At 57.5% G+C, this 14,226-nt stretch overlaps 1 protein-coding gene across 1 annotated transcript; it reads right to left on the reverse strand.

Moving 5' to 3' along the window:
• On the reverse strand, nt 1–7,069 carry Matn1 (matrilin 1). Its single transcript, XM_048349859.1, has 8 exons — nt 6,967–7,069; nt 5,450–5,796; nt 3,832–4,054; nt 2,908–3,033; nt 1,775–2,191; nt 1,342–1,494; nt 578–658; nt 1–50 (listed from the first exon to the last, which is right to left on the reverse strand). The coding sequence occupies exons 1-8, from the start codon at nt 7,067–7,069 to the stop codon at nt 1–3; spliced, it is 1,500 nt and encodes a 499-aa protein (XP_048205816.1).
• Nucleotides 7,070–14,226: the final 7,157 nt, after the last annotated feature.

The following is a 14,226-nucleotide window of genomic DNA, read 5'->3' on the forward strand; positions in this document are numbered from 1 at the left end:
TTAGACGATTCTGTTCTCCAGGATGGACAGCCGCTTGCTGACCACTTCCAGTGGACTCAGAGTTAAGGAGAAGTATGGAGTAGCCAGAGTGGAGCAGGTGCCCTGCACTGCCCCCCACCCCCATCTGAACCTCCCCACTCTCTGGGTTCAGAATGGGGCCTTCCAGCAAATACAGACATCCATGGTCAGCTCTGCGGAGGACCCCAGCGTAGCCTGGGGAGCCGTCTGGGGTCAGTCCCCCTCTGATGGTGTTGACCATATCCCCTGAGCTTGAGAAATGGCCATTCTTCAGGGCCCCATGCTTTCCTGTGCAAGCCCAGGACTCTGTACGTGCCCAGTCCCCAGAGCTTGGCTCTGCCTCAGTTTCTCTGTTTGCCCTCCAGGAACCTCTCCTTTGACAAGGTCTGTACCAGCATGACTCCAGCCCATCTGGCCAAAATCCAGGAAGCAACTGGCTAGGAGGCGCCTCCTGGTCCAACCCCCAGGCCCACCCCTCCCGCCCAGTCCCCCCAGCGTCCTCAGAGCCCTCGGGTTCCCCCAGCCTCCCAGGCCCTGCGCAGCAGCCGGGGAAGGATATGCTTCCTGGTCAGGGCCTTCAGCATCTCCTCCACTTTGGCCTGGAATTTCACTATGGACTCGCAGGCACAGGGGTCTTCTTCTAGAGGACAAATGAGAAGGTGGAGAGAGGGGGAAACCACTGAGTCCCCATCCCAGGGTGGTGAGAGGGAGACATTGGGAAGGAACAAAGGGCTTAAGGAAAACGAGAAGGCAGAAGGATGGGAAGACAGCGGGACGACCCTGGGCACTTGATGCAGAGTTCCTCACAGTGATGGAGGGGACCCCTGAATGTCTTCCCGGTCCTCAGAGCCCTGACAGGAAACCATGTGATCACCTACTATGTGTCAGGTCACCTCAGTGGTTCTCACCCCAACCCTTTGGATTTGGGGTCACTAACCCCATGGCCCAAATGGCGACTCCGAGAGTGAAACCTCTCGCTAATGGCTATGAGTGTCAGCCCCATCTGGCTCTGGAGCCTAAACTCTTCCTCATCAGGAACCAGTGGTCATGGGCACAGGGAAGCCTCTGGGTCAGTCCTGGCTGATCACCAATGGTCCCGCCCTTCTGGACTATAAAGCAGCCATGCACTGATCTTCCCACCAGAGGACAAAGGACTCAGCCTTTGGAGAGACTGAAAACATTCGTGCAAGAATAGTGCACTATCCACTGCTATGGCCAGCCATCTCCTGGTACTTCCCACTCTTGGTGCCACCCCCACCCTGCTTCTCTGCACCCACACCCAGACTCTCACCAACCTCTCTCGCCAGTACCCCACTAACTCACCGACACAGATCTTCTTCTGCAACTTCTTGCCGATCTGGTTGATGGTCTTGAAGTCGGCTGTGTAGAAGTAGTGTTCTGCCACGGGCTCCGAGGCGATTTCCCTCAGCTCATCTTCCACGGCATTGCCCACGCCCACGGCAAACATCTTAAAGCCTGCAGAGGACCACTATACCTGTTGCTACTAGGTGATGGCAGCCCTACAGCCAAGCCGACATCCCCACGCCTCCTAGCGGCAATGAGTGGAATTGCAGGCACAATGCCTGGGACAAGAACAACCAGGAAATGAGATTCTACCAACAGAATGACAAATCCTCTCCCTCACTTGGCTTTAGGGCAGTAGTTAGAAAAATACCAAGATTAGCTGCAGCCATGCTGTACCCATGTGTGCCCCCGGCCATCAGCGAGATCCAAGATCCAGGCAGGTGATACCTACCAAGATCCTTGGCCTTCCTGGCAGCATCGTTAATGTAGTCCTGGCTCCTGCCATCGGTAAAGACGATGCCCACCTTCTGGGCCCCAGGCCTGGCCCCACTGGACACGGTGAAGGAATTGTCAATGAGGTACTTGAGGGCAGCCCCAGTCATGGTGCCCTTCTCCATGTAGGACATGTTCCTCACGGCAGCCTTGATGTCCTTCTTGGTGTGGAAGCGGCCCAGCGGGAACTCTTGGCGCACGGAGCTCGAGTACTGCACCAGCCCAACCTGGGCCAGCCTGTCGGACACGTCCAGCGTGTCCACAATCTGGTTGATGAACCTCTTCACCAGCTCAAAGTTCTCTGGCCGCACACTCTTGGATCCATCGATAAGGAAGACCAGGTCCGTAGCTGAGCTGCCACCCCCACCACTGCAGACTAGGGAGGGCACAGAAGCAACGAGAGCACAAGCTCTTACTGGGGAATCCTCCTCATTCATTTTCAGCATTCCCAGGATACAGAGCCAGCATTACTGGCCCCATAACGTGGTCAATAAATCGCACAGCTCATTCATGGTGGCCCTGAGATTTGAACTCAAGACTTCCACCATACTAAATGCCATTGTGATAAAAGAGGAACTGAAGTTAGAAGGGAACTCTGAATACATCATATTCTAGAATCTCTCTCCTTTCTCCTCTCCTTTCCTCTCCTCTTCTCTTTTCCTCTCTCTCTCTCTCTCTCTCTCTCTCTCTCTCTCTCTCTCTCTCTCTCTCCTTTCTCCTCTCCCCTCTCCTCTCTTCTCCTCTCTCTCCTCTTTCTAGTGCCAGCACTGGAGCTTGAACTCAGGGCCTCACATTCTTGCTAGGCTTATTCTACTCAAGGCTGGCACTCTACCACCTGAGCAACAGCTCCACTTTTCAGCTTTTTGAGGGTTAATCGGAGATAGGAGTCTCACGGGTTCATCTGCCTCAGGTCTCAGCTTCCTGGGTAGCTAGAATTACAGGGACGAGACACTAGTGCCCAGGTGATATCTGTCTCCTTTGATGACTGGTTCAGAGGCAATGCCAAGAGCTTAGGTAGGTTTCCTGGGGGCAGCCAAGGCTCCGCCCCCTCCCCTGTCCCTCTTCAGGGCTTGCCTACATCCAGCCACTGACCGTTGCATGTCTTGCCATCACTGTTCAGGGTGAAGCCTTCATGGCAGGCACAGGTGTAGGAGCCTGGGGAGCTGATGCACACCTGCTCACAGTCATGGTCTCCTGTGGCACACAGGTCTGACACCACTGAGGGGAGGGGAGAGACAAGGGGAGACTTGGTGCTCACAATTACAAGAGTATCTTGGACATCTCAACCAGATTGCCTCCCTGCCCACGGAGACCAAGACCCCTGGCACACGCAAGGAAAATGAGACCTCGGAGTGGATGGGGTCCAGGCTCCTCTGAAGGGGTAAAGGCTACAGGAGGAGAGCCTTTCATCAGTCTTGTTCACTGCTGTACCCCAAGGGTACCATTCACAAAGCAATGAGCACAACACATCAAACCCACCCGATAAAAACGTGTCAAACACCAGGCATTGCGCGTAGATCCTAACACTAGGTATGTGCTCTACTTAGACCCATTTTGCAAAAGAGAAGTCCAGGCCGTGACTCCGCCCTTCTCGCCCAAGACCCTGCCACTTTGGGCTGGTCATACCCACCCCTAAGAAAACTGCTGTCAAAACCTATGATGTTTTTTAAGGTGCTTCCTTAAGCCTCACATAAAAGGGCCCTTGACATCCTGGGATGAGGCACCCTCAGCTACGGCCCCATCCTGAGTACTTGCCCTACCTTGCTCTGACCTAGGTTCCACCCCCCCACCTCAGCCTTGGTCCAGCCCTGATGCTAACTCATAAGCCAAGATCCTGACCAGGCCTCTCCCTCTTGGCCTGGCCCTGCCCTTACTCCAGCTCTCAGCCTCCCCCTTCCAGACCCCGCCTTCAGCCCTAAGCCGCCCAACACTACTGACATAGCCACGCCCCCACGCCCCGGCCCCGCCCCCGCCCTGGACCACACCCCGCCCTCGTCCACGCCCCGCCCTGCGCACCGCAGAAGGCCTCCTGGAACTTCTTGGACAGCTTCTCAATGACGCTGTAGCTCTCCACATAGTCCACGTGCTCGTCCTGTGGCTCGCTGGCGATCTGCCGCAGCGTGGCCTTGTCCACACGGCCCACGCCAATGGCGAACAGCTCGATGCCGCCAGCCCGGGCCCGCGCAGACACGTCCTGCACGCTGTCCTGGGGCCTCCCATCAGTCACCACGATGACCACCTGCCACATGGAGGAGGGGGTGTGAGAGGACTGGCCCTGCCCTCCATCGCCAGGCCACGCCCTCCACGCCACTGGGCCACGCCTACCGAGCCCTAGAGCCCCGCCCTCCCCCGCCAGGCCACGCCCTTCATACCCCGGGGCCCTGCCCTCCATACTCCCGGTCTCTCCTGGAAACCTGGGGGTCTGAGAGGCAGTGAGCGGTCCTAGGACACACAGCTGGTCTGATTGGAGCACTTAGATCTTTCCCCTGCCAGGGTTCCGCCCGGGGAAATGAAACCCCCTGCGCTCTCGGGTCAGAGACGGCCCCTGCAGGCCCGAGCCTCTGCCGACCGGGCCACACGTCCCCATCTGAGCCCGGGTCACTCCTCCCCGGGAGCGGAGCCAGAGCACCCAGCGCTGTGTAGCTTTGCACGGCGGCCAGCAGAGGGCGGCAGAGGCTCGCAGACTGGCAGCTGCTTCCCGGCTAGCACCGCAGGCACAGAGAGGCCCGGGGAAGAAAGACACCAGCCCTGCCTCCCTCCACTCCAGGGCATGCTACTGGCCCCTCCAGAGAGGAGACCCCCACAGCCTCCTCCCGCACACTCAGACCTGCAGTCTGGCTGTCACCCACTGAAAGAGTGCTGACCCTCCTGGCCCACCCCGGGCCACTGGTGGAGGATCTGGGGAAGGCGCCCACGTTGGATTTCATCCCCACGACTTTGTCACCGCCATGGGTATCCGACGCAGCCACAGCCCCTCTTGCTGCAGCAAAATAAGACAACAGGCCACGGAACAAACCAACGGGCTACGCAGTGGACTGTGGACTGTGTGGATCCACTTAGAAGCTGGATGAGTAACTTAAGCTCTCTGTGTCTCCGTTTCCTCATCTGTGGGATGTGGGATTACTGTCTCTGGATAAGGCGGTGCTCCCTTGCCCATGTACTAGAGTAGGGTACCCACCCATAAGAAAGGATCTCTTAGCCCATGCTGGTGACTCATGCCTGTAACCTCAGCTGCTCAGGAGGCTGGGATCCTAGCACTGCTGTTTGAAGCCAGCCCAGACAGGAACATGGTAAGACTCTTGTCTCCAATTAACCACCGAAAAGCCAGACGTGGGGCTGTGGCTCAAGCGGTGGAACATTAGCCTTGAGTATGCCTAAGCCTTGAGTTCAAGCCCCATGCACACCATGGAGGGCAGGGGGAGGAAGTCGGGGAGAGATGCTTGGCCCATGTCTGGGGCCCTCGTTCTTCTGTGACCTGGGGCACATGCTTCATCTTCCTGAGCAGATGCCAACAGGGTACTTCCGATCTTTGTAAAAGGACCTCTCCTTTGACCCTCATCTCCAAAGTGGCCGTCTCACCGGCACAGACTTGCCACCAGAACCAGCCAGAGCCCCGCCAGTGGGGCGCACTGACCTTGCTGATGTCGGGGGACCTGGCGCGCCCGCCCTCGGCGTCGCTGAGGGCCCTGGTGATGGCGAACTGCAGGGCCAGGCCGGTCATGGTGCCGGTGGAGAGCGGCCGGATGCGGCGCACGGCCTGCAGCAGCGCGGCCTTGGAGCTGTGCGCGCGCAGCGGGAACTCCTGCTGCACGGTGCTCGCGTAGTTGACCACGCCCACCCGCGTGGCGTTGGGCCCCACGGTGAGCGACTCGATGACCTGCGACAGGAACACCTTCACCTTCTCAAACTCCACAGGCCGCACGCTGCGAGAGCTGTCCACCACGAACACCAGGTCCGTGGGCCGCGTCCGACATAGGTGCCCTGGCAGGAAGGGAAGAGGGCAGCAGGGCAAGGCTGAGGGGCCAGGCCGCCTGCCATCCATCCAGGCTGCGGCCGAGGCTTAGGCCGGTCACACGGAGCAGGTGGATTACAACCCCCCCCCCACCCCCCCCCCCAGCTCAAGATCCTTCCAGGCCTGTGCCTCAGTTTCCTTATCTGTGCAGTGAGCTGACAGCCTCTCCCTTGAAGAATCCTTAGAAAAGGAGCAAAAACAGAAGCAACCCCCAAGGGCTGTCTCCACACAAGTGCCCTGGAGGTGACCAGGGGGCCATGGTCCCTAAAACACACTTCTCAAGCTACAGAACGCAGGGCAGCTAGCTCTCCCCGCTGGGCAGGAGGGGCCCTGAGGGTGCCTCTGTGGGGGTCACCGACATGGTCCCTCCCACCATCAGCAGGTGGAGGTGGAGGCTCGGATCTCCGTGGGCATGAGAGAACCTGCCCAACGAGCCATGTCCCTCTGCCCCTAGAGAGGCTGCCTTGCGTGCTGGGAGGGGCCCAGAAGTGGGCTGCTGGTAGCACTTTTCTAAGCCCCTGTGTTCTTGTCTGTGCCGTGGGCAGAATCAGAGGCAGCCCGGGGGGCGGGGGGGCGGGGCTTTGTGCAGCGGCCGGCTCTCTCCAGCCCACTCCCCGCGTGTATTCACAGAAGGATGCAGCAGAGCCAGGTAAAGGAATACGCATGGGGCTGTCCTGACCCCTAAACCGCAGCATCCCAGTCCCTGCCTGCAGCTGGCGCCCTACTAACAGATGGACAAACCGAGGTCCAGAGAGAGATAGGGACCCTGGAAGCCCCAGTCTCACCGTGGGGCCCTCAGCAGGTTTTCTCTGGCCTCTGTTTCCCCATCTGTACAGGGAAGAGCTGGGCATCCTAGGTTCCATGCCCAAAGCTGAAATTCGTGATCGAGCAGTGCGATGCCCAGGAGCCCAAAGCTGGAAGGGCTGGCAGAGAGTGGCAACGCTCAGCACCCCCAGAGCCACACTCATCAAAGAGCCCAGCCTCAGACCTGGCATGGCTCCCAAAGCTGGCGCCTCTCTGGAAATCCAAGTCCCTCACGCCACGCGTGGGCCCTGCGCCTCAGCCTGCCCCAGCCTCACACACGCCCCCTCCCAGAGCCCTCCTAGCCTGTCTCCAGGCCATGGGTCTCGGCCCCTCACCTCTGGGCTGGGGGCTGACACCAAGGCTGGGTGGCACCTGGGCCAGCAGCAGCAGCAGCAGCAGTCTGCAGAGCACGAGGCTGGTGGCAGAGAGGAGCGTCATGGCCGTGGTGGCGTGAGCAGAGCAGGGGGTGGGGGGGGACCTGGCTCTTATCAACCTTGCTGAGGGGGGGACGGCGCCCCTGCCCCTGCCGCAGCCCCCAGGGGCGGGGCCCGGCTGAATGGAGGTGTGTGTGCCTCCTGCTTGCCCAGGGTGGGCGGGGTGCCCGGCCACAAGGGCCCTTTGCCTGCAGAAGCAAGCTGAGCCGCAGCTGGAATTCAGGAAATCTCAGGTGGGGGGGTGGGGGGGCCCCTCTGGGGGTGGCAGCCAGGGCTGACTTAGAGCCACCTCCCAGAGACTCGAGTGCTGTGGCCTCTGCCCCCAGCCCACACCCAGATCCTACACCACCCACAGTTCCAACTTGTCTCATTCAGCACCCCCACCCCACCCCTCTCCAGATTCCCTACCCCATCTCTCCACACACACACACCCTTCTCACGAAGCCCTAGATTCTCTGAAAAATCGCCTCTGGACCCTTGCACAGGTGGAACGGTCTGCAAGACATGCCCTTTCTTCCTGTTAACTGTGCCTGGCTTCCTCCTTCAGGATCCCTGTTGCACTAACGGGTGCCGGCCTGCCCTCTCCTGGTGCAAGGCAGACAGGAAGAAGGGGACGAGAATGGAGCAGCCAGGCCACCTCAGCTTGCTCTACACAAGCTATGTGACCATGGTCAAATCACTTCGCCGTGCTGGGCCTCCACTTCCTCACCTGAACACCTCGTGTCCAGGTAATCTTGGCGCCTCCCTCCAAGGGTGGAGTTGGGGGACAGAAAAGTCTCGCTTGGCTCATTGTCATGGCAACCCTGGGAGCCAGTACTGCTAGAACTCCTATCTAAGAACAGAGAGGTGAGGTAACTTGCCTGAAATCACACAGCTGAGAGGGACCATTGTGGGGAAAGGGTCTGTGTACTCGGCCCTGCAGCTCCCTGCCTTGTGCTGACCCAGTCCCCTTCCTCACTGAGCCAGGCAGCACCCACCCCCGGCACAGGGAAGACAAGGTAAGGGCTGGTGCGCAGGTCTGGGTGGCTTTGAGGCTCACCTGGTGAAATGTAGGCCCCATTGTGAGGCAGTGAACTTTGACATTTGAGGGACGGTGAAGCCTTTGAGAGGGGACAAGGATCAGATTAAAACCAACAGCTGGAGCCCCACAGTTGAAGAAGAGAGGGCTGGGAGCAAAGGCAAGGGCTCGGTGGTAGGGCACTTACCCAGTATGCACAAAGATTCTGGGTCCCTTCCCCAATACTGCAAGAGGGAGGGGATGGCTGGGCATGGTGGCACGTGCCTGTAAGCCCAGCTACTCAGGAAGCAGATATCAGGAGAATCACAGTTCAAGGCCAACCAACATAAAACTAGTGATGAGATTCCCCCCCCCCCCCCATCTCATCCAGTATCTAGGTACAGAGGCATGGCCCGACTACCCAGCAAGGCACAAACAGGAGACCGTGGTCACCTGGCCAGCCTGGGCAGATACAGGAGACTTTCTCAAAAATAATTAAAGGAAAGGGGCTGGAGTCATGCCTCAGTCAAGAAAGAAGCCACCGGGGCTGGGGATATGGCCTAGTGGCAAGAGTGCTTGCCTCATATACATGAGGCCCTGGGTTCAATTCCCCAGCACCACATATACAGAAAGCGGCCAGAAGTGGCGCTGTGGCTCAAGTGGCAGAGTGCTAGCCTTGAGCAAAAAGAAGCCAGGGACAGTGCTCAGGCCCTGAGTCCAAGCCCCAGGACTGGCAAAAAAAAAAAAAAAAAAAAGAAGCCACCTAGCAAGCATGAAGTCTTGAGTTCAAATCCCAGTACTGTTCCCAATAAAATCAATAAATGGGGGGGTGGTGGAGAGAGAAAGAGAGAGAGACAGAGAGAGAGAGAGAGAAAGAGAGAATATTGACACAGAGAAGAAGGACAGAGAGGACACTGCTGTCTCTCACACGGTGGCGTTGCATCCTGTACTGTCTCAGGACTCCACCTGCACCTGACAGATGCTAGAAGCTTCAACCCAGTACTGCCAGCTAAACAAACCTCTTTTCCATACAAAGCTATTCAGCCTCTGGCATTTTGTGGCAGTAATAAAACAATAAAATGAGAGACACCCCCCTGGGCTGACCTGCCCAGTCCTGTCATTGATGGCAGAGGCAGCATGGCTTGACTGCCAGAGACAGCCAGGGCCAAAGCCACTTCTGCGGCGGACCAGCTGTGCGGCCTGCGGCTGGCAGCCTCGCCACTCCGAGCCCCTCCTTGTCACCATGCACGGAAACGGGAGCTCTGTCTGTCTGCCTTGTGGGACCACATGAGCAATGAGAGGGTGTCAAAAGGCTGAGGTCAGAGTTCACCGTCGCGAGGTCATAGGTCACTGTCTTTCCACCCTAGGGATTCTAGGCAACAGACCCAGCCAGTGGGGCTCAGCAGCAGCCCCTGTGCATGCCCTGTGGCAGTCACGCATGGCTTCCAGTGCCCTTCCCACAGACCAGACGGAGAAGGTTAGCCCATTTGTCAAACAAGGAAACTGAGGCCCGGGTGGTCCTAGATCTAGCTTGAAGCCACCCAACCAGTTTGGAGCCAAGACTGGAGGACAGCCCCTCCCCTCCATGGAAGAGAAAGAGGAGTCCACGGCGGGTCCTCTGTCTCCCTTGGGCCTCCCCTGTCCCCTACTCCCCAAGTCCAGATGCCACAAGCGGGTGCAGGCTGCTCCTCTGCAGCTCTGAACAATTCTCTCCTCCAGAGAGGCTGCCGGGCCTGCACTCCCTCCCTGGGTCTCTCCCCTTCCCGGCTCCGCATCTTCTCCTTGCCGCCCTGCAAGGTGCCTGGTGCAGGGGGGTCTGCTGAGCAAGTGAAGAAACAAATTAAGAGAAGTAATCGTGACAAGCGCATTCCATTTCTCTGTAGCCTGTCCCGGGTCACAAAAGGGGCAGCGATAGTGACCAGTGGTGAGAGGTCTGAGGAAGGTGGGCCAGAACAAAGCCCAGGACAGGGGACAGTGCCACTCACCCCTCCCTGAGCCAGGTCCAGAGGCCTGTTGGCCAGGCCCAGCTGGGCCCATGAATCCCCCTTTCAGCTGACATCTGAATGGCAGCTCTGTGGCCGCGGGGAACACAGGCCTTCTCTGTGGCTTTGCTCGCTCGCTGGTAAGCGGAGCCCAGAACCAGGCCTGAGGTGGGCTTTGAGGGGCACAGGCAGGCTCCGAAGAGAAGGGCATCTTTCACACTCCACCACAAGGCCCGGGCTGGGGAACCCCGGGAAGGTCAGCATATACATTGAGGAGAGAAGATAAATATTTGCATGGTTTAAATGTGAAACATTTTTCTCAAAATCAGGAACAGTGTGTCCGGTATTGGCGAGAGAAAAACACAGGTGAAAGGGGTGCCCTTCACGGGTGCTCACAGGTTGGCTGGCGGCCAGGGCCCCCCCCCACCCCCACATTCCTGGCCTGTGTCCCCATCTTGCCTTTCCAGACATAGTAAAGCCTGAGGTGCTATATGCAGGACAGAGCATTGGCCCAGCTGGAGGCCCTTAGGCCATGTGGCTCAGCAGGAAGGATAGGACTCCCTTCCCAGTGCTCCTGGTCCTTTCTCCTAGAGGACACCATAACAAAACACAGCCTTTCCTGAGGCACACACTCCCTCCGCCCTGCACCCCTGGCCAGCAACTTTGCTGAGTCCACATAAACCCTATAATTATTATTTGTTTAATCTTTCATTAACCCTGAAGCAGCTCGGGGTTTTTTTTTTTAATCAAAGTTCTCCTTTGCCTAAAATAGTAATAGGCATAAAATCACTGGTTTGAGGTAGGCTTACATATTTAGTCCAAGTTGCACTCAAATCAATTCAAGCTAATTCAATTTACCCTTCCCTCCCCCTTCGCGCTTCTGTGGCACGTGGTCTTCATGCTAACGCCACACGCTGGTGGATGCGACATCAATTGTTGGTGGTTGAGAGGGGCTGTAGTAACAAGCAAGACCCCAAGTCTCCTGCTTAATCCATGCTTTGTTCTCACAGCCAAGCCCCAGGGACAGGCAGGCAGGCAGGTGCCTCTGAGCCCAGGGCCTTCTCCAAACTACCTCCCTCTGCACCCTACCATTTCTACGTCCTTGACCCTTGGGTGACAGAGACAGCAAGGCCCTTGCTCACTGCCTCAGGCAAGCTGTGTGCATGTCACCAGGCTCTTCCCCAGCACCCAGCGATGGGACTTGGCAGTCAAGTACAGCCTCCATCTCCCCAGTCAGGAGAAGAGGGCCGTCTAGGGCCTGTAACACCTCCCGATCAGAATTCAGCCTTCATGCTGGGCACCGTGGTGCTCATGCTGGGCACCGTGGTGCACACTTGTATTTCCGGATACTGGGGAGGCTGAGGTAAGGAGGACTGCTTGATCCTCTGTTTGAGACAATATAGAAAGACACTACTCAATCCTTCATTTCTTGGGTGAGTCTGTAACTCAAAGGGTTTGTGCTGCTCAGCCTCCATGGGTCTCAAAGGGTTAAGCAAGGACCTGGGTGAGAGTTCCCTAAGAGGAAGGGCCACAAGGGCCAGACCAGTGCAGCCAACAGAGCCACACCCCGGCCTGCACGGGGCCAATCTATGACTTCTTCATGGTCCTTCCTGCCTGGTCCCCCAAGAACACACCACAATCCATGGGGGCCATGGGAGGTACGTGGACATGGCACACGGAAGGGTCACGGTGCAGATTTGCCACCAGCATAAACCCTGAGAAAGGCTGAGCATCTCCCACGCAACAGCCTGTTTTGCTTTGGTGACTGCCCTCCCCTCCATGGCTGCCACCTCAGCCTTGCTGGCCAGGCTCACGGCAGCAAGCCCCCCTCCCAGGGCTGGGGCAGCTCTCAAGCTACCCTGGTTGGAGCTGTCAAAGAGTGGCTGTCTGAGCCTCAAGCAAGGCATTGATGGCCCCGTGAGTGCTGCCCGGTGATCCAATGGTTGCTCGCTTGCCTTGGCTGGCTGTGCGGACTTCCCCCAGGCCCAGCTATTTCCTGTCCCTCTGCCGCCCGCTCCCAGCTGCCCAGCCACAGGGCACAATCCCACCACACAGCTCACTGAGACTCTGGCTCCCAGCCAGGGTGGAGGAGGGGGAGGGAAGCGCTGGGAAGTTCCAGGGGCTCCCAGGCCTCCGGGTAGAGACAAAACCGCTCTCCTCCCATGACCACAGCCCTTGTCCCCTTCCTCAGGGTGAGGGCTTCTGGGGAGGGGATCTTCATACCGATCTTCATGAAACCCAAGAGCTCACACGGGGCTGGGGCCCAGCTCTGTCTCCACAGCCTTCACTTGGGGTTAAGACAGTGACACAGGGTTAATTGCTGCATGGCCTTGGGAAGGCCGTTTGCTTGATATCTCTGGGCTCCAATTCCCTCCCAATGTGAGCTGGTGTTCCATCTCTCAGTCACACTTTATCAGCTGTATGAGGGTCTGGTAAAGATGATAAATGCACAGAGAAATCGACCAACCCCCAAGAAGAAGCAACAGCTCCCCAACCCCAGCCCCCTCTGCTCCCCTGCAGGACAACTTCACTGGCCTCCCCAGGGGCTTAGAACCCATCCCAGCCTTGCAACTCCCCACTGGGTGACACTCAAGGCCACATGGAGTGCAAGGAAAGGCGAAAGAAAGGGTTTTGTTTGTTTGAATGGAGATTTTTTTTGTTGTCAGTCATGAGGCTTGAACTCAGGGCCTGGGCATTGACCCTGAGCTTTTTCACTCAAGGCTAACACTCTACCACTTTGAGTTATAGTGCTACTTCCAGTTTCCTGGTGGTTAATTGGAGATAAGAGTCCTGCAATTCTTGGATCCCAGCCTCCTGAGTAACAAAGTGATGTTTTTGAGCACCTGGACTTTTTATTTATGGTGAGAGCTAAGAACCATGAGGAGCTAGGAGTAAAAACCTGGGTTCACTAAGCTCTCTGCTATTTGTACCTCCCCTGCCCTTCACCCCAAGTTTCTGGGAAGGCCTTTCAGGAGAAAATCAGCCAAAGTGAACAAATGACAACCCAGCCATGTGCAAAAGCTTTTCCTGAATGTCCCATGCCTGTCCCCCCACCCCCCGACTGCTGGCCATTGAACTCCTGTCCCACAGGGGAAGGGGGGTGGGCTTGCATATCCCACTGCCAAAGACAAGACTCACCAGCTGCCTGCGGGGCCCACACTTAGCTGGGTGAGGCCCTCCCCAAGGTTGGTGGTTCTAATGGTTTATGGATCTGCCTGCCCCCATCCCAGTCCATGATTAATTAGAAGCAAGTCACCCCAGTTCCCAGAGCAGGCCCTGGCTCTGGGCAGGTGCTGTCCAGGTGAGTGGAGTTGGAGCCTGACTTGGAAGACAGCAGGCCACTTACACAGTCAGCAGTGCGTGAGCAGACACAGTGCCAGGGCACGGCATTCGCACACAAGGGCGTGGGCCCTGGGAGTTTCTGAACTGAAAGAGCTGGGTGGGAGGGGAGGAAGGGAGAGGGACAGAAGTAGAAGTAGGAAGCCACCCCTGGCCTTCCTATAACACCCCAAGAGACAGAGCGAAGCTTGCTGCTGTTTTATTGAAACCTCTTTTGGGTCACATACAAAGCAATGACACAGGGCGTGGGGGACAGCCTCTGCTCCCCAACAGACCCAGAGGACCTGCGTGGGGGCCTTAGCTCACTCAACACCAGCCTACAAGGAATCAGGAAGGGGATGGGGATGGGTGGAGTAGCCCCTTCTCCACTGATACCTCCAAATACCAGCCCCTGGAGCAGGCTCTGCACCCACCTACAAAGGGTTTCCTTAACTGACTGAATGGCCTTGTGGATTTGCTCCAACACACTGGCCTGTGGGAGTCCAGCCTGAGGTTCACTGGACCACATCCTTGGGCAGAAGATGTGACCAGCCCAGCAGGTGGGATGGACTGACAGCTGGGTCCTGCTGCTGGCTCTGGATGAGGTAACCCAGGCAGAGAGCATGCCAGGCATGGGCCAGCGCTGGGCAGTGGTGAGGACAACTTCTTAGCAAACACTCTTGTGTGCAAAGTGGATGTTGATGATGGAAATAACCATTATTTCCTGCAGGGAGCCAGGCTGATGGGCAACCATTTGGATTCCCCTTGAGATAACCCAATCGGAACCCCTAAACCAGCCAGACTGAATGACCAGTGGCTGGGTTAGTTGGGTAGAGTAATTTGTAAGACACTTCTTTAAAAAAA

This window comes from Perognathus longimembris, chromosome 7, assembly GCF_023159225.1.
Source record: "Perognathus longimembris pacificus isolate PPM17 chromosome 7, ASM2315922v1, whole genome shotgun sequence".
NCBI lineage: Eukaryota > Metazoa > Chordata > Mammalia > Rodentia > Heteromyidae > Perognathus > Perognathus longimembris.